Source organism: Ammodytes marinus (genome assembly GCF_949987685.1).
Source record: "Ammodytes marinus genome assembly, chromosome: 14".
In the NCBI taxonomy this organism is placed as follows: domain Eukaryota; kingdom Metazoa; phylum Chordata; class Actinopteri; order Uranoscopiformes; family Ammodytidae; genus Ammodytes; species Ammodytes marinus.
Window position 1 is genome coordinate 20,449,605 of NC_137218.1, and position 25,518 is coordinate 20,475,122.

The 25,518-nt window shown below is 40.3% G+C and overlaps 1 protein-coding gene across 1 annotated transcript in view; it reads left to right on the forward strand.

The window, feature by feature from the left end:
• Positions 1-14,484: 14,484 nt before the first annotated feature.
• The window catches only part of LOC307261219 (roundabout homolog 1-like), an 84,534-nt gene continuing 73,500 nt past the window's right edge, over positions 14,485-25,518 (forward strand). The window contains exon 1 of the mRNA XM_080041707.1: positions 14,485-14,950. Within this exon, the coding sequence (XP_079897833.1) occupies positions 14,890-14,950 (61 nt within the window). The 5' untranslated portion in view covers positions 14,485-14,889. The remainder of the gene's footprint in view (positions 14,951-25,518) is intronic.

Sequence of the window (25,518 nt, forward strand, 5' to 3'; positions counted from 1 at the left end):
CCGCAGACAGGTGGACTTACAAATGTAAAATGTATATTGGTGTAGACATGTTTGTCTTGCTGCTATCTCCATGATGAATTGTGTGTTTTTTTCCCTGCCTTGCAGCCAATGCATGATAAGAATGCAGCACCCCCAATATACCTACAAAGGAATAGCTGGGTAGCAAACTAAATGGGTGAAAACCATTTCAATTTCGCTCAGGGAAAGACACAGGGGGCATGCTGGTTTAGCTGCTGGTGAACCCTTTGCGAAGCTTTTGTTGCAGATTCTGAACAGTAATGCAGGGATGTGTTGCCATATAACTCATACGGTGATGCCCATTGCTACAGGTACACTATTGTCTCACGCCATGGGTATAATAATGTATCACTCTGTAATACAATGTTTAATGATACATAAATACAATAGCTATAACACATTGATGCTGTAAGACATATCTAAGTAGTTTTTATGTATTAAAGAGAGACTCACTCTTACACATTTATTGTACATTAACACCTGTTAACAAGTACACCTGAATGAGTGAGTGAAAGCACTGACTAAAAAAGGAAATATTGGAAAATGAGAACAAAAAATGTCTTTATCCTCTTTTTGTCTGGGAAAATAAAATCAATCTCAACACAAGTTGATGAAACTCATCATTGACATGTGCCCTTAAGTGTGTGAGGTGTAAACTGTAATAGAACATTGTGTGAGTGCATGCCTTAGGACCCTGAGGATATTGGACCTGTGGTTGCTGCAGAGGTAGGTTTGTGATTTGTATGCAACCCCATCTGATCGCGTCTCCTGGATCACAGATGGATTATTTAGGCTTTTCCTTCGGCTCATAGGCTCCTTCTCCTGATTTGATTTTCTCCTTTTTAACAGTTCCACATCGTGCCTTATTTTCTCTCTCTCTCTCTCTCTCCGTCCCTGCATTCATTGTTGGGGACTTGGATGCCTCACACACAGGCAGAGATTAGGTTTTTAGCACACAAAAATTGGAACAATAATGCCGGAGGAACAACCTGGTGGGGTAAGTTATAAAGTTGGACTCATTAATATAGGTGAAGCTTGCTATCTCTAATAATTGCACTACTGTGAGTGAGCACATGTTTTTTTTTGGCGTAGAGGGATTTGAATCCTTCCTGTGCCCTTTCATTCATACCAAATGCTGTCCACGTGCGGTGGTGCTGAAAGTTATTTCTGGTTAACAGAAATGTGTCGTGAATTTGTATTTGTATTCCGATGATTGCTTGTTGCCTAAAAAATCAGTGTTTGCAGAGAATACAGCTAATTCCTGAATATTTCTCCAGTCATGTGACACATGTATATCATAAAATAAAGTATAGAGTGAATGAATGAATGTTTTACTGCACATTGTATTAAAGGTTAAACATAGCTGAATTATAACTTAAGCTCACCATTACCTCTTGAATGATAAAAGCTCAGTCAACTATATTGCCAATTAGTCTTAATGTTGAGTATGTGTTCAGATAGTACATACAGTATACATTTAGTTAAAACATGGTAAAATATCTCACATTTTGTTTAGCATTTCTACAAAATCAAGGTCTTACTGTAAGATGTTTTTCCCTTTCTCTCTCTCTCTCTCTCTCTCTCTCTCTCTCTCTCTCTCTCTCTCTCTATCTCTCACTCTCTCTGGTCTCTGTTTGCTATTTATTTCTCTGGCTTCTTATTCTGGTAAAGTCCTTTTGTGGTTTTGAAAAACCCTTATGGGCTTAGGTTAGGGATGTGTAACAGTTGCAAGAATTCTCCTATCCTAGAGAGGATCACTCAATCTGTTGGATTTCCTTTATTTTGGCTGTTCAACCAATTTATAACAAATAAACCTTCTGTGTGAAAACGAAGAGTGCCTTAACAACCGACTTGCCTGGCCAAAGGAAAGGAAAAGTCTTATCAGCAAAATGCTGAGAGCATTCTACAATGCTGTACCGAGAATGAGCGCATCGACCGGAAAAGACCCAGGTCAAGTTGAGTGGATCCATTCCCTATTAAATCCCTTAATCTTTCAATACTTTCAAGTGGGCCTACAGTGGTTTCAAACAATCGTTTTCTACATTAAGCACCTTGCTGTGTGGTCATTTGGGTGGTCCTAATACTTCCTCCACCTACTTTCTTAATCACATATTTATACTGCTATAAGTACACCACACACAATCCATGTTTCTTTATTATTTGCAGATAGGACTTTCTGTAAATGTAGCTAACAGCATGGTTAATTGTATTAGTTCTGTCATGTCAGGGTCATTCATCTTCTTGAGCCAGAGGTCACTGCCCCTTGCGGCTATAGTCCATTGGATCATCTGTTACTCCCCGGGCTAGTTTTATCCTCTTCCATAGCTGACCTGTCACTATGAGCCGCCGACAGAGCTCCAAGACATCGCCTCTCATACTTTTAATATCCTTTGTCTTGGTCTGATAGCTCCCCTTAATACATTGGAGTGGCAGTGATGAAAGCCTGTATGTCTCCCCCCCCCCCTGCCCCCTGTCCCATTTCCCCCAAAAGACACAGCCGTATGTCAGCGATAAATGCCAGACGCTGATAAGAACTCCTCAGTCTCAAAACGAGGAGACAGTGAGCCTTGCCGTAATGTTAAAGTATTTGAGGTATGACTTGATTGACAGTAATATAAGCAGGTGTGTTGTGTGTGTGTATGTGTGTGTGTGTATGTGTGTGTGTTTAAGTGGGTGTGTGTGTCTGTGTTGTGAGTTTCCATCAAATATCCTAGATTGTCTCTCAACAGCACAATCATCTTCCTACACATATAGGCTACCTCCCACTGTTGCCTTGATTTAGACTCCAGTTGGAGAAATAGCCAGTGAATCATACTTCCTGGTTGTCCCCCCTACCCTTCCCTGCTTTCTCTTATAGCACCCCTGTGGTGATGTACAAGAGAGCTGCTGATTAACCGTCACATCTGAGCTATACCATGTGGATAGAGATGCTTACAGAATTCAAATGTGTGTTTGACTTTTAACATGACGATGTATCCACATATTAAACAGTACACTCAAGTGACATAAAGTATACACTTGTGAATATATAGCATTTAAGGTACATGTATATGAAATGAAAGGAAATGTGCGCAAAGCTGGGAGACACTGCTTTTTGGTACAATACGTTTTTTTTGTGTGCAAATCCAATACTCTTGGCTTTGTAAGGCTTTTCTGTTAATAACTTATAATCCATTTGGACTGTCAGTGGATGTGATATGAATTTCATAATAGAAAGATGTGATGAAATACACACACAGTATAGTTGTGTTTGTATCATATTCCCTCAAATGCTACAGGTGCATTGAAAGATGTTTGCTTTTCCCCTCGCAATTGGCGTGGAAAGTATACATTTCTGTATGCGTTTAGGTATCTTCCCTGCGACCGCTTTGACAGGGCGTTCTTGACTTTCAACATATTGCATTGCACGTATCCATCTCTCTTTGGAGTACAGGGGATTGAATTTGGTAAGGGGGAAAAGATAGTGTGTGTGTGTGTGTGTGTGTGGAGGGGGAGAGGGGGGGATGCTAAAAGCGGATTCTGTTCACGCTCCGGTGCTCACTACAGTATGCGATATGTCTGCTGCGGTATATAGGGGGAGCTCATGTTCTGTCTTATTGACAATATGTTAGATGGAGAGCAGTGATTATTCCCCCTGTAGACAGAAGTAGGAAGGGGAAATCAGCACTTCTGTCTCTCCCTAAGCTCTGCTGACTCTTCATTAGTTCGCAGCCTTTGCAGATGACTCTAACAGGTATATTTTTTTCATTTCTTTCCATAAGGGCAACTTAACTTGTGGGTGTGGGTGTCAGTGTATGTATGTGCATGTCTGGCCAGGTGGGGCCCGCACTGCACATAAAACAGGAGTTGAATGGAAATGCTCCATTCACTGCGCCTATACCGTCTACAACAAGGCATAGAAGAGTGTTATGTGTTGACTTTACATGTGGTTAATCCTTGCTCATCCCATGATTTAGTTGTTTTCACTTGATTCCATCCTTTCCTTAGTCTTTTCTCGTCAGGTTCATAATGTGCTATAGTGTGAAAGTAACATCTTCCCACTGGCATTTTCAGCATATTACCCCCCCCCCCCCCCCACACACACACACTCACACACACACAAACATACATACACACACACACACACACACACACACACACACACACACACACACACACACACACACACACACACACACACACACACACACACACACACACACACACACACACACACACACACACACACACACTCTCTTTTGCTTTTATTTTGCACACTGGCAATTTTTTTAATTACATCTTGGATTTATTATGGTTCCCCCTTTCACACCCACTTTCTGTCATTCTTCTTTCTGTATTCTCCCCAAAGATATGTTAGATAAAACTAAACAATGGAATGTTATTATTACCTCCCACAGATGCACCCTACACAATGCAATATTCCTCGCTCATTATGTTATTAATACAGTTTGTGTTTGCAACAGCAGATTTCAATATATGAAGGATATTCATGATGAATATTAAATTGCTATGTAATAATATTATTGTTTCTGGCTTTCATTGCTTTTGAAACCTCAGCAGTTTTACTAGATTGGCCAAAGTGGTACTTTTACTAATCAATCACCAGGGGGTGGTTTGGAAGTGTTTTATTGTTGTGCCATGATTATAAATATTTCCAGTGTGCATTCACTTACAATATTCCACAAATGATAATACACCTGAATAAAGAACATACAAAACAACCAAATGATACTATTAAATGTCTATACAGCTGTGCAAGCAGCACAGTTGCTGCTTATTGCTAACATCAGCATTTAGCATGCTCACAGTATGGTGGTAAGCAGGTTTAATGTTTACCATGTTCAACATCAGATTAGTGTAGCTTGTTAGCATGCTCACATTAGCTAATTAGCACTAAACACAAAGTACAGCTGATGCTGATGGGAATGCCATTAGTTTTGCAGGCACGTTACAACAAGGTATATAAGACAAATTGCCTTTGTTTCAACCTTATGATTGCGCTACATGCATGTGTATTACAATTCACCCTGAAGGCAACAAATTGTGGCAAATTTCACGGCAATCGATTCAAAAGTTGTCTGGGGACAATAAATACCTGCGCAACATGTCATGCCTAAGCAACCAAAAATCATCTGTAGACCAAAATTATTATAATTAAAAGAAAATGTCATCAAGAAAGATTGATGAAAAAAGCCCACACATTTACCATGTACTCTAACTCCTTCTCCCATTTCATATACAGAATGGCAGTTCTGAATCACAGAAAACAACAGTTGTCCCTACCCTTCACTGTATGCATAGAATAATCACTTTTTGAAAAACACTTTTTGGCATATTCACAGTGTTGGCAGGTGATGTGCCTTTCTCAGTCAGTACAACTAAAGTGATGCACGGAGTGGATGGCCACAGGGTGCCAAATCATCCCAGGGATCTGGCTGTCCATCAGACAGCTAGGATGAGTTGCTAAGCCGTTTTGTACCACAGATGGCTGATCAGTACAATTGACTTTTTTTTCTCTATCTCGCTTGGCGCTGTCACCGTATCTCATCACCATTCTCACTTGGAAGTGTGTGTAATTGTTTTTTGGTGGGTTTGGTTGATGCTCAGCAGGTATATGAGATCATGTTTTTATGGTGTTTGACTTGGATTATGTGAGAGCACATTACATTTTGATGGCGCACTTGAACACGACGTGTACACAGACACTTTATTTTGCACAAAGCGCAGAGAGCCTGTTTGAGATGTACTGTATTTGTAGAGGCTCATTCCTGTGTTGGAATATAAAATGATAGGAAAAGCAACTCTAAAGCCGCAGCAATCTGCATTTCCTCACTATGTGTGAATTGGATGGAAGTGAAACTCAGAGTTTGGCTGAGTGCTGGGTTGCTTTCTGAGGAAAGTCCATCTGTCTTCCTCTCTTCTTTGTAGTGGAATTTCACACGGAAACATGGTTGTGCACAGTCGTAGCCAGCACGGTGGATGGTGGACATCATGGAGTTGTGTGGTTTCACTTTGTGAGAGGAATTTTAGGCATTTAGTATGCTAATAATAGTGTATAAAAGACACTTAGCAGTAATCTCAGTTGAATTACAAATGAGGTATATGTACTGTAAAACAGGAAACACTTAAGAAAAATGGGTAACACTTTATAATAACTATCCGTTGTAACTCGTTAATAGATCATTAGTAAACTCTTAATTAATGATTATTAATGATTTGTTAAGTGTTTGTTAGCAGTTTGTTAAGGATTTATAACAATGGTAGATAGTTAATAGCTTAATAATTGAATCAGTTCATCTGGGAGGTAATCCGAGATTAACTGATCACGTCACGTTCAAGTCCATGGCATGCACAGTGTGTATTGAGTTTATTTAAAAATATTTGAAAATGGGGCTGCCCTCAGTTGCCCATGCACTGTGTATAGTCTATAGCCTATTTCAGCCTCGTCGGTATCTCGGATTACCTCCCAGATGAACTGATTCAATTATTAAGCTATTAACTATCTACCATTGTTATAAATCCTTAACAAACTGCTAACAAACACTTAACAAATCATTAATAATCATTAATTAAGAGTTTACTAATGATCTATTAACAAGTTACAACGGATAGTTATTATAAAGTGTTACCGAAAAATGCTTAATGGACTATTTTTTTAAACTTTCTAGTCAAAATGATAGAAGCACAAAGCCAAAATAAAAGCAAAGAATGTTGCTATCGGACTATCTCTGGAGCACAGTACACGTATGCTGATCTCATTATTTCTCCATCAGTTCTCAAGTTTAGCTCAAATGTTTCAACCGTGTCTTAACTGTATGTGAGGTTTCAATAAGTCCTACTTTCCTCTCTCTTTTTTTCCCAGGTTTGTTAAGGCCTTGTTGAAGGCAGGCCGGGCCGATAGGGACCATGCAAGCTCTACAGTCACCTATCACGTTCCTTCTCCTCAGCCTGCTCTGTGTCAACCAGCTGCAGCAGGGCCAAGCCACTGACACATCATCAGGTGAGAATCTCTTCACATACTAGACACATAATATGATATATAGCCACAGCAAGGCTACCCATCCTTTCACTCTGCTGTCTTTCTCATTGGTTGTGTCATTCATTCTATTAATCCAACTATAGGTGCATTCATTTTAAAAAGCTTAGCGTAGTTTGATGCCAACTAGTCTGCACACTTATTTAAAGGGCTGTCAAGGTTAAGGAATGTCAAACATAACTGTGTGTATATGTAAAGGATCAACGTATCTGTATGTGTGTGTGTTTTTTGTGTGAAACTACTTTCACAATGAGTAAGGCCAGGTGAGCCAATCTTTGAGAGGAAAGAATAAGCAGTTTTAGATATTCAAGAGAGGTTTCATGTCTCACTTAAAAAGGGTGCTATCATATAGTATCATGTTTGAATTGTGACCTTCCATTTTGACATGGTCACAACCATAACTATTAAATACACCTGAAATGTGTACATTTGCCACTATACTAACTTATACTAAATATACACACCTTAGTATTCCACTAGACATACTATCACTACGGTCATTATTTCCTAGCTCTGTATGGGTTTCAAATGTCAATACATTGTTTAAACTTGAACCTAGTTGGATACATGCTTTTGGTGCTGCCAATTGGTTCAATCCATTAAAGGCCTACTTCACCGGTTTGAATATGAAGGTGTATTGAATTCTGAGATCCTATGTAGTATAAATGTGCGAAAAAAACTGAAATCGGTTCATCCTAGCCTGAGAAAAGGCAGAAAGAGTGTTTTTTTTTACCCTATATTTCTCTTTCTCGTGACATCACAGAAAGAGAAATATAGGGTTAAAAAAAACTTACTTTGTAAATATTACTGTGATGTCTTTTACTGTGACATCACAGTAATATTTACAAAGTGCGTTTTTTCTGTGATGTCACGAGAAAGAGAAATATAGGGTTAAAAAAACACTCTTTCTGCCTTTTCTCAGGCTAGGATGAACCGATTTTATTTTTTTTTTCAATTCAATACACCTTCATATTCAAACCGGTGAAGTAGGCCTTTAACGTGATGAAGCAGTGGCACCCTCTAGTGGTCTATTTTTCTAGAACATCCTTGACTATAAGCTCCAGACACAGCCAAGCACCCAGCAAGTACATAACACATTGGTAAATGAATGGAAAAAAATGTGAAGGTTGTTCATATAAGATTTGTTTCATGGATATTATCCATAAATCACATATTTAATATTGTGTTTATTAATAATGTGACAACTTGAGTTCTTTAAAATATTACAACAAGGTTTATTGATTTTCTAAATGTCCTAGATTCACTTTCTGCTTACTCAGAAGAGCTCGTAATCCTCTTGAGACTTTACTACCGCCATACACTTCAACTATTTGTGACTTCATGATAACATTTGATTATATGGCACAGTGTCGGCTCTTCTTAAATGTGCTTCGACAGCAAAATGTATTCATCTTCTAGTGGCAAGGGAATGATCTCCATACCTGAATCTAGTTAGAAAAACAATCACACACTTATTTCAACTTGATGAGTCATCATCCGAATCAAATTGAGAAAACAGAGTCATTTTTTCCAATGTCAAAAAAAGTTCACAAAACTTCTTTGTTGACACAAATGGTAATCACACATGGAGAGTCATTTATTCAGGCTATTTGCGTATAACCAGTGTTGTGATTGCTGCCCTTTTGCAACAATTTTGCAATTATTATTTTTTTTCTTCCTTGAGGTTGATTGCTCTGTTCCAACCGCTCTCTTTATACTTAACAATAACACTTGTTCCTAAGTTATTTTTCAGGGTATTGGAAATGAATGGCACTAATGAAAAAATCTGCCAATTGATCTATTCACAGCAAGTAATACATACTGTGAAACAACTCCACATTAAACCGAATACTGGTATGTTACCGTGCAAGCTGGTGGAGACTTAAATGGCCATCTTCTTCTGTATGACTGCCACTTTAAATGTTCCACAACATTCATCTGTTATATTAGTGACATTTATTGACTAAGTTTCCTGTTATGGTTTAAACTAGGGCCAGGAAAAAAATACTTCACTGTTGCACATGGGTAACTAAAGCAGTGTTGTACATTTTCTTTTTAATTCTATTGGCTACTGTTCTTGTCTTCCACATGCACACAGATACTGAGAAACCCAGAGGGAACCGCGAGGTCATCACTCAAACACCTGCATCCGAACCAGCATCTGAGCAAGACAACGGCCTCGGATACAAGGGTAAGGTCCGGTGCTTAAATGACACCAGTTTGTAAACGCTGCCATACCGAGAAATACAGAGGGAGTTTTGTGGAGCTGATAAGGCTTAATCAACTTTGTGTCAACTCGTTTTGGCGATGACTTGAATGTGTTCATTGATATGACTAAAGTTACGCACTATATCTTTAACCAAACAGACATCTTGGATCCAATTATTTGTTTCTACTTTAAAGCTGTCTACCACATTTAGCCCCGGCTTTGATTTTGAACAGTTTTCGATAGATGTCTGAGCTTAGCCTTTGACAAAGCTTGCGGTGAGTAAAGTGGTGCTCAAGGTTGTGCCCATTCTGTGTTTGTCCTTTTTGACAAAGACACAAATGTTGAACCCATTTCCCAGTAAGAGGACTAATGCTCCCTTTTCTCTGACATAGACTCTTAATGCCACTTAATACCAGTTCAGCAGCTGTAGACCTCGAGCGCTCTGTCCAAAGTCAACACAGTTCAATCCCCCCTCTCGTTCCCTTTCGCCTTGACATTTGATGGTTAAGGGCTCTGCCATGGGGTAGTGTGGGATTGAGCAAAACTAAACGTTAAGGAATTCCTCTCTGCCTGTAGTGTCTAATGCTTTCGGAAAGATAACAATAAAAAAACAATTTGTATGCCGTGCATTCTTTCTGACAAATTGAAAGTTACCACAGAGAAGAAAATGAGATGCTGAAATAACAAAGTTTTTGGCCCTTTTATCTTTATCTTCACTTATGGAAACTAACTTTAACTGGCTTCAATCTATAGTGTGGTTTAATGTGGCGCTAATGGATGAAAGAGGGATTTCTTAGCCGTCTGTTTAGTCTCTCGAGATAAGAAGAAGCCTATTTTTTTTTTTCATACCTCAAGTCTGTCGCCCAGCAGGAGAAAAATAAAATAAAAAAAGGGTGACACTGAGATTGGGAGCAGTTAAAAGGGATGTCCAAGTCTCATCCACTGATAAGACCATCTGGGTGGCTGCCATTTTGCCAATTTGGAAGGGAGATGGAGAATAGGCATAGCTGCAGTATATTGCATCAGCATTTTTTCTTTTCTTACTGTGTTGGGGACAGTGTATTTTAGGAGAAGGCTGCCTCTCATGGTGCTTCATTTGCTTGTCATGACCCTGAGTAACCGTGGTGATGTACAGGAGAGGTGCTGACAAATAGGAAAGGATATAAAACGAGTGGAGGGGAAGTAAAATAACCAAAGAGCTGTCACAGATAGTGGGCAATAGTGAAAGTGTAGAATCAGCTTAAAAATAGTGTAGTGCAAGTTTAGTTTTATTACACAAACAAAAAATATAAAAACACATTGTGATAAGACATATAGGTTGTATGTAGCTTGTATGAAAACCACACCCACAAAAACATTTGACTATTAGAATACAACGCAATCAAAAAATAAAACAAATTAAAGGTGCTCCGTGGAACTTTCAGTTTGTGTTCATTCTTGCACCCCCTTTGGACAAGAGCGGTAGTGTCTACACACTACACTAGCTGTTGTTCCTGTGTGAGCGTACCCATGGCAAAGGCATTAAGAAAAACAACATAAAAATAGCATTCTTGGTCTCGTTTGCTGTTACATGTAATTTATGAAAATCAGAGGAAAAATTAGACTGTTTCAGAAATATTTAAAAGTTCCTCGTAGCACCTTTGATAAAATAAACAATGTAAAACAATCAAATAAATCCAAACAATAAAAGGTACAGCTACATACAGCTCATTCAGTCCACTTTCCCCAAGTCATAAAATGCTCTATTTCGCTCCTGATATCAAGTATGGACAAAAAACGGTCTGCATTTTTCGTGGACAAAACACTCACTAATAGCCGAGGGCAGGGTTTGTTGCTCCGTGGAGACGCCAAATTATTTATTCCTTCATAAATATTTTGGGGAATTTGGCTTTGTGCTTTTTTGAGATATTTTTCTCCGTTTGGCTCCGACCCAACTGGAGAGCGAATTTGGAGGGAAACTAAAAAAAAAAAATAGGTCTGCTAGGCTTGGCACGGCTTCCTTGAAATCCTTGCCATTTTTCTGTGCCGCGTTGCCATGAGGACGTCTTTGTGTCTGTTTTTTTTAACCATCTGTTCCTGGTAAAATTGGTGTTTTGAGACGCTTTGGGTTGTAACCAATTGTGCGACGCATGATAGAATTCCCAAAGCCTGCATTTAGCTGAATGTATGTATGCACTGCACCTGTTGTTATTCTAAAGCCACACATGCATAAAGAGCTCCACTGTTGAACCACTATCCTTTTGCTATATGTGCTGCTTTCGCCCCACTGTGATGTTTTTAATGCTTTCAGTGTTATGAAATGACACTAATCACGCAGCCACTATGTGAACCAGACCATATTGTCCTCTACATTACAATGGTGCCATTTCGTTCAGTATCAGCTAACTGAGCAGCCAGAGAGCCATATAAGGGGAGTTAATATTTACTTGGATGAAATATGAGAATGCTAACAAAGAGAAAGCCCTGTTCATTGTAGTATTGTAGGGACAAGAGAAATACAATAGCAATGTGCAGCAACGAATTAAGGCTGAATAATAGGGAAAATGGCAAGAAATATGAGAAATATAGCACAACTGTATATCTATACAAACACAGACACACAGACACACACACACACACACACACACACACACACACACACACACACACACACACACACACACACACACACACACACGCCTGCCTGTTTGATGGGGATTTACTGTCGATTGGCATTTCTACAGATGTTCAGGTATGAATTGCTTGCTTTTTACCTCCTTTTCGAAAGCGTGGAGTTTCAAAATAGCCTAAATAAGCTAATGGCGTTTAGAAAAAAAAAATTTGGTTTTCTATAGAGATGGAGGAACACACGTACACACACACACACACACACACACACACACACACACACACACACACACACACACACACACACACACACACACAGTATATTTCAGCGTGTGTGGCTGCAAACATGTTAAATAAGATTTTGAGGGGAAATTATGAAGAAGATGGAAGAAGACAAAGCGAGGAGAGAGGAATGTGTGCTTGAATAAATCAAATATATATAATTCCCTTTTCTTTCTTTTTTCAAGGCAGAAATGTGCTGGTGGTGAGACTGTAATTTTCCCTATTGTACCAGTTGTTTACAGACTGTGTTGGCTCCATACTCAGAGAGAGAGAGCGTCCATACAGCGAAGCAGTTGGTCCACAATGGGCAATTAAAGGATTTGAGGTGGACGGTCAGTGAGGGCTGAGCGAGTCAACATTCAGTCCAGTCTAAATGTGAATGTGGCGTGTGAACAAGAAAGAGGGATTATGTTTGGACTAAAAAGCATAATTATCCTCTCTTTTCTTCTTGTCATTTTGGAAATGTGAAGGACGTTTCAAGTGAAACTTTCCCTGTAGAAAATGATGCATGTACATAACTTGGCACGTTCTGACGATTTTTAATGCAAGCCCGCCTTCTCATTCCACTGAGGCTTTGGAGGCCTTGGTTCAGAGTGGGCTAGGATGAACTAGGATGGCAACAGAATCTTAACCATGTCAAGTACTCTATATGTAATTTATACAGCTCAATATCACAGATTCACATTTGGGATAAGGAAAAAACACCCCACAAATACGAAGGGCAACAGAGGAGGGATCCTTCACCCAGGATAGTAGACAGACAGGCAATAGATGTGATATAAGCAGAACAGAACAACAAAGAAATCACAGCAGCATCACATTGTGAAGGCAAAACTATAACATGTAAACATATTTGAAGAATATGGATCCAGAAGGATGCTAAAGAACTTCAAGTGTTGCCAAATGGGTAGGACCTGAGTCACACCACCTCTTCTTGCAGAACCAGTTATACATTTCAGAACCAACCCTTGTAAAACTACAAAGAATTGGCAAATTGTTACTGCAGTGGTAACATTACTGAAGACATAGGGTTCATCACAATCAAGCCTAGAATGAATCAAGTAATGTAGTCATTCCAAAGTGAAGAACAAAACCATACATGAAACGTGCTTTTCCTTTTATCACTTGCCTTAACGTCATGCTGTGCTGCAGCCCTGCAGCCAGCAGGGGGAGTGCTGACCTCCTAAGACAACACAAGACATTTCAGGGTCACAGACATATCTGCTCTAACTGCTCACTTTAGCAATTCCAATCTTTTCTCACATCAGAATGAATTTATTAATGGTTAGAAATTCACTTAGGCTATGTGGTTATTACTTGAACGTGTCTGATATCCAGATAATAATTTATAAGGCGTTGCGGTTGTAATGCACTTAAAATGTCATTTGATTTCCCAGTGGTGTACTGAGAGGTCAGAGGGGTGAAAACTGCATTGATTTTTGTCATCGAAACAAGAAACACAATGCTGCTGATGCATGTTACTGGCTTGTTAAGAATACAACATTCCCTTTATGTAGCCTAATGCCTTAGCTGGTCTCTTTGGGCTTTGATAAGGAAACTGTGAAAGTGCACGTCTTTGTCCTGATCAAGATATACATAGTATAAATCATTCATAAAGATAAAATAATGTTCACTTTCAACAGCAGACACACTTCAATTATTAAGCAGCCTATATTCTTGTTTTGGGAATTCCGCAGTTCATTAAAATGCTCTTTTTAACATATATTTGATAATGATGGACACTTAAAACAAAGCGTTTAATTGGTGCAGCCAATTGGATTCGTAGTAGGCTTATTAGGCTATACTACATGGATGTAAGTCAACTGCATACTGCCGCTATTCAATACACTTTAAGATATTAGGGCTTGGTACGCTTCTAAGGGATAGCCTATTACAACTATGACATCCACATTTCATAGTTTGGAGTCATTTTGATGCTTTTCCAACATTTACTGGGCTGCTTTACTGGGTCTGTAGTAGGCTATCATAAAGGGGGCTTTACGCAAAGCCTAGTGGAGCCTCCTGTTGTTGTGAATGTATCCCCGTGCGGTTAAATGGTGCCTGACTCGCAGGAATCTCCTCCGCGCAACATAAGAAAAGCCTCTGTCTGAGTGAGAGTGGAGAGAGGAAAAACCAAAAATCCATCACACCAGAACTGAGCGAGCGCACAGACGCGCGGCGCCTCATCCAACCAGCGCTTAGGCAGTCCCACGAAGCCGGTGGTGGGACAAAAAACTATACGACACATTCAAACCATTGAAGTGACTGCATCAACTAGACGCTCCCTTCCATTCCCACTCCTTTTGGATTCTCGCTCTCTATATGATTGAGCGTAAGGGAAGCTCTTTCTGAAGTGGAACTTTGGAGCGTATTATCTCGATCACCGATGAATTCCGCGAAGTTGTCAGCATTTGGAAGTGAGGAGTTTTCTTTTGACAGGAGCGGTGTGGAGTGGATTACTTCTCGCGTAGCCCTGCTGCAACGATGTCTGCGGCGGATTTGAACTTTGATTCGAATTAGAAATTGACCTGACTTGCCGAAGAGCAGTTTCTGTGGCGGACAATTATTCTCTTGTATAGTTGAGGAACTGTTCTACTACTACACTGGGAGCCCCCATCACCAACACCACCGCCAACACCGGCTCTACTGCAGCACAAGTTGTGTTTTAGATGAAATAGACGGCAACACAAAAAGTGCACTCTAACTGGATTTAACAGCGTTTTCCAGACGCTCTTGAATGATGCCTGCCTGTCTGACGGGGATTTACTGTCTATTGGCATTCCTACACATGTCTTCAGGTATGAATTGCTTACTGTTTTACCGTTGTATTTCCGAAGTGGGGAAATAATAAGAAATAATAAGTTATTATGGGCTGCAATGTGTAGAAAAAGGTAAAGGGGTTTTAATTAGCGATGGAGGAAGAGAGAGAGAGAGAGAGATAGAGAGAGAGAGAGAGAGAGAGAGAGAGAGAGAGAGAGAGAGAGAGAGAGAGAGAGAGAGAGAAAGGTGAGAGAGGATGATGCATTCGCAGAGTTTGATCCGTCATGGCACCCCGTGGATATTTCGGTCACCTTTCCTCTTTTCCAGCATTATCTGTACAGTATGTGGCCCCCTTGACCCCTGCTGCTGTGAACCAACCATATCTACTGCATCTATCTATGTGCCCTGCTGGAACAACCTTTTACAAGCAGCTTTTATGATCTAACAACTGCTGGAAACTATAATTGCCACATAACTGTTTAAAGGGTAAAGAAGGGAGATAGTGGAGTGCGGTTCGTGTGAGAGCATGTTGTTTTTACGCATATGATAACAATCATTGCCATGGTGTGAAGAGTCACTGTATGACATAAGAGGTTATCATCCACAGTCCTCAGTGGGTGGGTGCATACATTACTGGAGTCGCAAGTTAATGAGGAACGGAGACACTTGACTTGGACAGTTTTCACCAGTCAAGACCTGTGGGAAGGTGGGATTTCAAATGGGTGGAAATAAAAGGATCCACATGCACTAGAAATGTCACTACAACACAATTCTGGAAGACCTGTAAAAATAGATGTTTTTAAATATATATTCGAAACTTGGAGAGAGATTTTTGAGTGTGCCTGCCAACTCCACAATCCAACCCAGTGTGGCATTTGTGTTGGGGAAAGTCAGGCATGGTCTTACATCTTATTTGGGAGAATAAACCCAAGTTGGGAACATGTCATTAAAGAACACTTTTTTTCTGTTTAGGGAGTGCTGACATAATACTTAATTTCCACTTACTGAAGCATATTGGCTCACACATGTTAGTCCTTTAGCCCTTGGTCATCATGCTAACATCAGCCATTGTGTTCCAGTCAAGCAGCAGTCATTGCAGGTGTATCAATTGGATTAGCATTAGTAGGCATCCTCCACCCAGAAAAGGCACAAAAGATACAATGCAAAGTAGAGTAGCGGAAGTACAGTCACGTAAAACCAGTAGTAGGTAGCTTTAGTCCAGATATTACCAACATGTAAGCCAGTTGAGCATGAGGATGAGAAGGATTTTTAAAATTTTGAGAGTTGAATAAAGCTTCAGCCTAAATTGGCAAAAAATGCAATGCTGTAATTTTAGCAACAGAAAAAAAGGAACATATTTTTTTTTTCTCGAGATGTCAAGAGATTTCCACAAATTCCCTGCTGGCGCCGCAGGTCTTGTTCACTCTGTCAGACAAAGACAGCTGTCAGTTACATTAGCAGCGGCCACAGAGTGTAAAAAAAAGAACAATAGCTTTTCAGCACCAGAGTTTTCAGAAGAAGTGACTGACACTGAAGAATTGCTTGATTGGATGCTGTGCTGGCCTTTCTTTCTCTGTCTGTACAGAGGCAGAGTATGTTTTTCAATACTCCTATGAGAGGCGAAATCCCTTTTGCCATACTTAAGAACACTATTTGGGTTTTACTGTACGTTATTCTTGGGCGTGACAGCAGTCTTTTAAATGAACATCTTAAAGTTGTGTTTATGTTACACTTTCCAAGCCAAAGAAAATGCAACTTTTAAGTTCACCAAATATTTTCCTTTTAGTTTGAGTGGTGATTTAAAGAAGGAAACATACTTAAGACGTGCCTATCCACATCAACACCACAGAAATGTGTGTGACACCAATTTTCCAGTTCGTTCGTCTCGACATTTCCTGACAACTGACAAACTTGGCAAGCACGCCATCCAGACAGTTTTTTAAGAGTACACATGGAGATTTGTGCTAAAAGTCAGTCAGGTTGTCCTTGCTGTATCATTTCCGTTTGATCCTTCAACATGGTTTGAATATGATAACTGAAATTTGCAGCATTGGCACCTCTTCATACCACTTTGTTTCAGACTGCGAGCAGCGAGTTGCCAGCATAGACTTCAAGGGGCCCATCAAATCTTTTAATTGCCTCTCATTATTTTAAGGTGCACTCACTCGAGGAGACCTTACATGAAGCTAACCCCCTTATACCTGCAGCCCAGACACTACGAGTGTTTATTCAAACTCGTTACTCCCCTCCGCTCAGAGTTTAATATCTGCATAATAAATCTGCCAGCGGTAATTGGATGATACATAATAATCTAAATGATGGCCATTAAAAGCATATGCTCGTGTCGAGATGGCTTTGTCCCTTTCATCCCACGGTTCCAAATGATGCGTCCCCAGAGTGATGGACTTGCTCGCGCCAATTCTACCTGCTTTGTTTGATGGCCTGTAAACACGGAGCCATGGGAAAATAAAATAATGGCCCAGCCCATTATCTTTTGTTACAACGGTTGTCTCACAGCTCCGTATTCAGACAGAGCTCGGGGTTCGAAAGCACAGTTCTCTCTACCAGTTTTTGCTTGGACTTGATAGGATTAACCCTTTCCTGCATGGTGTTAGTTTATCATGGTTATTTTCTCCAAACCACTTTCAATAGATTGATAGCAATATTGTGACAGGAGTTACTATCTTGTATTCTAAATATTCACTGCTTGATGACATCATCAATTCAAGATGGCCTATTACACATTACGCCATTAAATGACAACTTTACATACAGAGCCAAATGAGCATTTTCCCTTACAGACAGGGGCAGCGTAGGTCAATAGGTCATAGGTCATATCATCTGAAGTAAATCGCCACAATAACAGTACAAGCTGCACTAATAATTGCGCTAATGGATGTAAAGCAGTAAGTGGCCCTCTTGAGGCTTACTTTACCTGGTATAGGCCCTCTCATCCCCATGTGTTATCAGTGGAGAAGTACATTAAGTACAAGAGGGGCTCAGAGACCAGTGGAACTGCAGCCTAATCCCATCACTGGTGTGTGCAGCAGCAGCAAGCCCCACAGGGAACAGTTTGCCCGAGACATCTGGCTGGTCTGCTGCAGCTAGTGTGTGTACAGGTCAGGGGTCCGCTGTACTTACTCATGCTGCTTTGGCGACTGACACCGCTGGCCGCGAGGGGCAATACTGTTTTGACCCAAAATGCTTTCTGTGCACTTGTTACAGTGCACTGGACTTTAAGTAAGGATGGCTTGATTGTGGGAAGCTAGCCTGCTGTGTCCTATTCCCCTAAGCTAACAAGGCCCCCTGCAGTGTTTGTGATGGTGACAGTGATGAGCCCAGTCCCACACTACTACTAATGAGGACTTCTTTTCGCTACGGATGATGGGGCCGATATGGACATCTTTGTACAGGGATGAGAATGCCTTTGTTGTTGGTGGTTGGATGAAATTGTCAAGTTCCTTTTGTTGTCCCTTAAAAATAATGTGACTAATAGGCTTCACTGGAGACCAGGATGGTTGGAAAGCGAGACTTTGTTTTTGTTGTTTATTTTTTCATGATGAAAAGAACATCGTATGGCTTTAAGGTTTTTAAGCAATTATATTTGTCATCCTTGGTATCCATCAAACGTCGCTTCAGATTCACGACTGGACGTTGTAAGCTTGATATTATAATTTCAAAGGGTTGAGTTGGATATGTCAACTACTCAAACCTTCAATTATCTGTTCATTGTCATACAGAGCATCCACATAGCCAGCCCATGTAAAAAAAAATGAAAAATAAAATAGGCTGTGACTAATGAATGTTGTCTGACACAGGTGTTATTGATGCCATCACTGGCCGAAAAGTTCTCACGAGAACTTTATCCATCACCACCTGTTTGGGCAGAAAAGCTGAGAATGTATCTCTACGGTCTCTCAAATCCCATGCAGACGTTGCTGCAAGTGTTTGCTTTGGGACTGAGTGTGCATAAATGCATTCGTAATGGTGTTAGCGTATAAGCTTGTTCTTTTCGATGTGTGTTTTCGGATTGTGTGACGAAAGCTGTGATTTGTGATTGCTTCCCTTGTTTACTCGCTGGTGTCCCGTGGTGCTTTGAAGCAGAGTGTTGTTGCCAACCCCTCGGAAGAGAAGCTATACTGAACTTTAACAAGTGCCTGTGGGCCCCAATAGGTCACAGGTCAGCACACCTTCACACACTGGCACACACACACACAGACACACGCACACACACACACACACACACACACACACACACACACACACACACACACACGCACACACACACACACACACACACACACACACACACACACACACGCACACACGCACACACACACACACACACACACACACACACACACACACACACACACACATACAAACACACACACAACTCTTCCTTTTGAGAAGCATCGATTACTGTCTGTCTGACCCACAACCCACAAAGGTAGCATGTTCCCTGCCTGGAGGATCCTCCCATACCCCCTCTCTGTATGAAAACATCCACAGCACAGTTTGTTTGTTCAGTCAGTTTTTTCAAGTTTCAGTTTACATTGAGGAGCTCATATCAATGCACAATAATGTATTTGTTAGGTTCAACAACAACTCAAGCTGAAACAAATAATATAGAATTGAAATGATAAAGCAACTTGATTGTACAGTGCGAGACACAATTTGAAGTAAACAAATAATTCTGTTATTCAGCTATGCTGTTTGAGTTGATAAGATTTAGCTGTGTCTACTGTGTCACTGATCACTTCATACTGTGAAAGCAATATCAAGGTTGCAGACTATCACCACACAATACATACTGTAAGCCCAATATGAACCCAATACTGCTATGCTCAATTATTTGTGATCTTTATTTAATCGTTCTAACATATTGTGTTTGCCTTTTATGCGGCCCAGTGATTGTACTCTCAGTCACCCTGCAAGACAATGTCAAGAGAACCCTTAATAGTGAACCAATAGCCAAGTTCATCTGGATAGACTATAGCTTCTAAGATCAGAAATTCCCGTGGGTTTGTGGTTTTCTCCCGGGCTTGTTTGAACTCCATTGGCCTCGGTTTCCTGTTCTGAGGTCAGCGTCCAGCTGTGTCTGTGTGCCGAGGCTCTCTGGATAATTACTTCTGTGAATAAATCTGCCCTGTATAGATCGCAGAGTTTAAATGCAATTGTGAAGACATCCCACACCTGAAAGTGTGTGTTCAGGAATCCATTTTGTTTCCGACTCTGCTAATCGAGATTGGGGCTGTGACTGGCAGATAGTATTTCTTTCTTCTCCGATAAACTTAGTCTCTCAAACAACCCTACAAGCTTTTGCCCAATGCATCAGTGGTAGCGATAGTTTATGTGCTTCACCGGTTGGTATGATGCTTTGACTTTAAGAGTAAATTGAGAGAATTTATATTTTGAAAGGACAGCTTTGAAAGGTCATAGTAATAGTATAAGACCTCATAGTTGCTTCTCAAGGTTACTTCTGTGTGAGTCATCTCCTCTCCAGTCAGGCGCTCAGCAATCAATAGAATTGATACGCTCCGAGTGGCTTGGCTTATAGAATCGACACTCGGCGCCAGTGATGCATTCAGTTCAATTGGCTGTTAAAATAATGAATGAGGAATCCATCTTTCTTTTCTTTCAGCATTCCGCTTGTTTAACTTCATGGTCTTGTTTGCCATCTGACAGCCTTTCACAGAACACATCCGGACCTAAAAATACTATTCTTCACTTGGTGTATCAGAGCGAGTGGATAGCAGATCAGCGGTATGATCGCGATGCCTTCAGGGACCGACCTTGTTATTACAGGGGGATGGACCTACCTAATGTGTTACCTTCATGAAGCAGAGGTTAAGGTCGGAATGCTGTCTCTCTGAGCATCTCGAGCATCTTGACACGCAGGCTCATTAGCGAGTTGGGAGAGCCGGTGGGAGATTTTTGTATTATGTGTGGTACACATGGTGAATGAAGATGAGGTGTTGGCCAAGGCAGATACCAGTATTCTCTCACTTGGGTTATTCTTAGACTGGAGGCTAAGGCTTACTTCTCTGATCTAGCATGCGTGATTAACTGAAGAGAAATTTAAATCTCATAAAAAAGAGATTCTTGTGTTCAGTTTGTTTTATACAGGGGATTTCAGATCGAACAGGTTGTGTTATATGTTGTAAGAGCTTAATTTACAGTATGTAATAGGATTATGATATTCTGTTATCTCTTCAATTAAAATAATGGCCATCACTGGAGTATCCTAAGGTTTGTGGATTATATTTTACCAGCTGTATTGCAGTGCTTTTGTGGCATTTTTCTACTTACAACATTTGATGTTAGCTGACCAGATCACACACAAGGTTTCTTTTTACCTTCTCATCTGGAATCTTCTATATTTCCATCTGCTGGTCAACTTTGACAAAAATAAATAAATAATGAAACAGAAAAAATGTCTTGGATCCGGGCTGTACCTTCTTACATCCCATTTCTACCATGCTGTGGTGTGTTTCAGTGACAGTAGCCTAAGGCCTGTCTTTCAGAAGTCCATAGAGCTAGGGGTTGAACAGTGGCATTACAGCTAATGACATCCTATCATGTTTGAAAAAGAAAAGCCTCAGGTATAGGAGGAGGAAGTAAGTGGGAAAGAAAGTGTAGATAAAGATAGAGTCGAGGTGTTGGGAGGAAGCACGGTGACATCTGCCGTCTTTGGTGGCTGCGTTTTGAAATACAGTAATTAACTCACGTCTGTACGTGTGAGCGCCGAGATAAAAGGAAAACTTCAGACTGCCATTAATCTCGCAGACATTTTCTGTTCCCACAGCCTGTGATTTTCCACTGCAATAAGAAACGAAAGGGAGCAGAGTTACACTCCCAATCAAGCAAAGTACCTGCACCGTTTTGCTCACTTCAAACGGCTTGCTTTATAGTGACATTCAAGATTGGGATCAAGCACGGGGGCTGCAGCCAGATTTTTTTTTTGGGCGAACAGTGTTGGTTTGGCATTGAGAGTTATGACAAATTGTTACCTTCAGCTCTTTTTTTCACAAATCATCGCAATTACATTTAACAGCCGAGTGGAATCTCTCTCTCTCTTTCGGGAAGATTTTCAGATTGCGAGCTACGTTTTGCACTATTTTTAAAAAACGATTTATTAGAACACACAAAGTAATGGTTTACCCCATAAAAGCATTTTTTTTGTCACAATAATCACGAAAGCCCCCTAGAAAAACATATTGACTCATACCCACCAAAAAACTAAATCCACACACAACACAGCAAACTGAGCTGGAAAAGCTGGGGCTTTTAAGCGTATGCCCCTACGTCAACAACCGACCCCAGAGGCCGGCCGTGCCAACATGTGTGATCAGCACCGCCGAATAAAAAGCTGTTCATATACAGATAAATTCAAAAAAATCACAACCAGATGGACAGCTTTAATCGCCCACTCCTAAAAAAAAAAAAAAACATCAGTTGGAAAAGCTCAGCGAAGGGTATAAGCCTTTTCACTATTTATAGAAAAAAAAGTCTCCCCCATTGAAGTCTCCAATCGTTCACAGCAAAAAAAAAGCGAAAGTGAAAAGCAATTTGTCAAAAGTACAAGGTTGAAATGGAAGTTGCCCAGTGGAAGTGATTGACACTGGCAGGTTTTGAAGTGAAAAAAAAAGAAAAGAAATGAGCTCAGGATATTATGGACTTCCAGAAGCCGGTTCTCATCCCAGGCTGAACTCTGACTCCTTTGGCTGCTCCCACAGCGGTGCTTAATGCCACTTTGTATTGCTGCTGTCTGCTGCCACTGTTGATGGACACTGGTATCGGAGAAAAAAAAACACACACACACACACACACACACACACACACACACACACACACACACACACACACACACACACACACACACACACACACACACACACACACACACACACACACACACACACACACACATTCTGCAGTGAATTGGGATTTCTTCTTTATACACTGCATTTATGAAATAAGCTCTCAGCTTTGTGTATTCATTTAGTGATTCTATTCAATTATAGGATCACGACATTACATTTTTGGAAGAGGTTATGTCATGAGGCAGACTCCTATTTGTTTTGTAACCACTGACTACATGCTGGAACTCAACCAGAAGATTTCTTCAGAATTCCTTAAAATAAAAAATAAACAGATAGTTATGCTTCTAAGCCAAGATAATGGCCCACTATCTGTACACTTCTGCAAGATCTAATAGTTGAAGAAATGATGACTGTTTTCACCAAGGTAACAGTGTGCAAGCAGCAGCAACTGCAGCAGCAGCTGTGTTTTGATAAGTTTTACAGTTGGTTCCTTGGCTTGACTGCTGCCAATGTGTCAGACAATCGTCTGTGTTTTGAAACAGTCAGTCTGCTGCCTCAAGATTGAACACATTTGGCACATTTAAGTCTTCTTTATGTATAAGCAATGTCAGGTTAGTGTGTTAATTTGTTAAAAAAAGACAAGTAAAATGCCACACTTTCATAAATCTTTTTCTGGTTAATACATTTCAATATGTAGCCTAAACATTAATCAGAGAGTAGCCTTATAGCCTTCACTGCAAGAGGACACAGTTAGACACCAAAAGGATAAGTCAGTGAGACTACTCAGGCATTTGTATATGCATTTGTTAAAACTCTCTAAAAGGTTTTTGTGCACAGATGTTACCAAGAAGCACACGCTAGTGAAACAGGTGGCAGACTGCTCAGATTGGTGCACATCATTGTCACGTGAAGGTTTCTGCAACCTGTGTAATTAACAGAGACAAGGGAATAGTTTGACAATTTGCTTTCTCGCATTCTTTTTTATATTATTTTGTTTTTGTACTTTGGGTAGAGGATTAGGCTAAGCTAAGCTAATTGTCTCCTTGCTCTCGCTTTATGCTTAGCAGTGAGCAGTATGAATGTACTAATTTGAGACAATCAGCAAAGCAACACACTATTCCTTGAATGATGTGTATGTAATCCAACTAGAAGGGTATAAACATTAAGTGAGTGTTTGCCTGTAATTTCACAAAGTGGGGTGTATTTCAGAGGTAAAGGAGACCCATCTCCATCTGCTATACAAACAATTCCAGCTAAATTTGAGTAAATCTAGAGAGCACTAACCTATCATTTCCTGAGGCTGAATCTACCCACTTATTAATGGCCTCTTGGACTATTAAGCTAATGCTATGATTGCTTTTAGTGTCACTCAGTCCGAAGAAGATCCCGGGCAGTGGCCACTCATTCTAACTCTCCATTATGAGACAGTCATTGAGATTCAGAGGAGAAGGTCTAGAGGTACATCTGAGCATGTTTCTGTGTTTGACCTCACGCTTGTCTGTTGATATTGAGTTATTTTCCAATCCAGTATGCCTACATGTATTTTTTTCTGTGTCTGCAATGCACATAAGTTAGTAGTGGGACTTAAGTTAGTCCTGTGAGAGAGCTTCGGTTGTGTTGATGTGTTTAGTACTCTGGGCAAAGTCTCTCTCCCTTCACAGTATGAAGGCTTGTTCACATCTGGGCTGCCACTACCAGGGGCGCAATTAAGATGGAGAATAAATGTAGGTCGTGCAGACATGCAACTTGTGACATGGAATGACACAGCATGAAGCTAATGCAATATGTATTAATTCAGTTTGTGAAGCAAAACTGTCCCATACTTACTCACAAGCCCCAACGGATATGAAGTACACATGATGAATATACAATGGACAAACACAAATTATGTCATCCGTTTAGCTGATTTATGAAAACGTACGACTACATTATAACTTTTAAAAGATGGGGCAACTGTATATATATATACAGTCATATGAAAAAGTTTGGGAACCCCTCTCAGCCGGCATTATAATTGACTCTGCTTTCACACAAAAAAGATAAAAGTGGTATGTCTTTAATTTACCAGGAACAGCTAAGTACTGGGATGTTTTCCAAACAAAGATTTTTTGAAAAGCAGTGTTTAGTTTTATGAAATTAAATAAAATGTGAAAAACTGGCTGTGCAAAAATATGGGAACCCTTGTGGTCTTGCTGATTTTAATGCCTGTAACAGCATGTAAAACTGAGGACTTTAAACACAAAATTGGTTGGATCATGTTGTTAAGCCTTGAACCTCATAGAAAGGTCTGTTTAATCATGATAAAAGGTATTTTAGGTGCCTAAATGCAAGTTCTACTTCTCTTTGACTCTCTGCAGAAGTGAGACAGAATGCGATCATCAAAACAGCTCCCAAAAGATCTTAAAAACAAAGATTATTCATTGTCATGGTTTAGGGGAAGGCTACAAGAAGCTTTCCCAAAGGTTTCAATTGTCAATGTCTACTGTAAGGAACGTTGTCAGGGAATGGAAGGACACAGGCACAGTTGCAGTTAAACCCATGGTCTAGCAGACCAAGAAAAGTACAAGAGCGGCATATGCGGTGGATTGTGAGAATGGTTGCACACAACCCAAGGATCACCTCCAAAGACCTGCAAGAACATCTGGCTGCAGATTGTGTATCTGTACATGGTTCTACAATTAAGTGCAATTTGCACCAAAACATCTGTATGGCCGGGTGATGAGAAGGAAGCCCTTTCTGCGCCCACGCCACAGATACAGTTGCATGGAGTATGCAAAAGC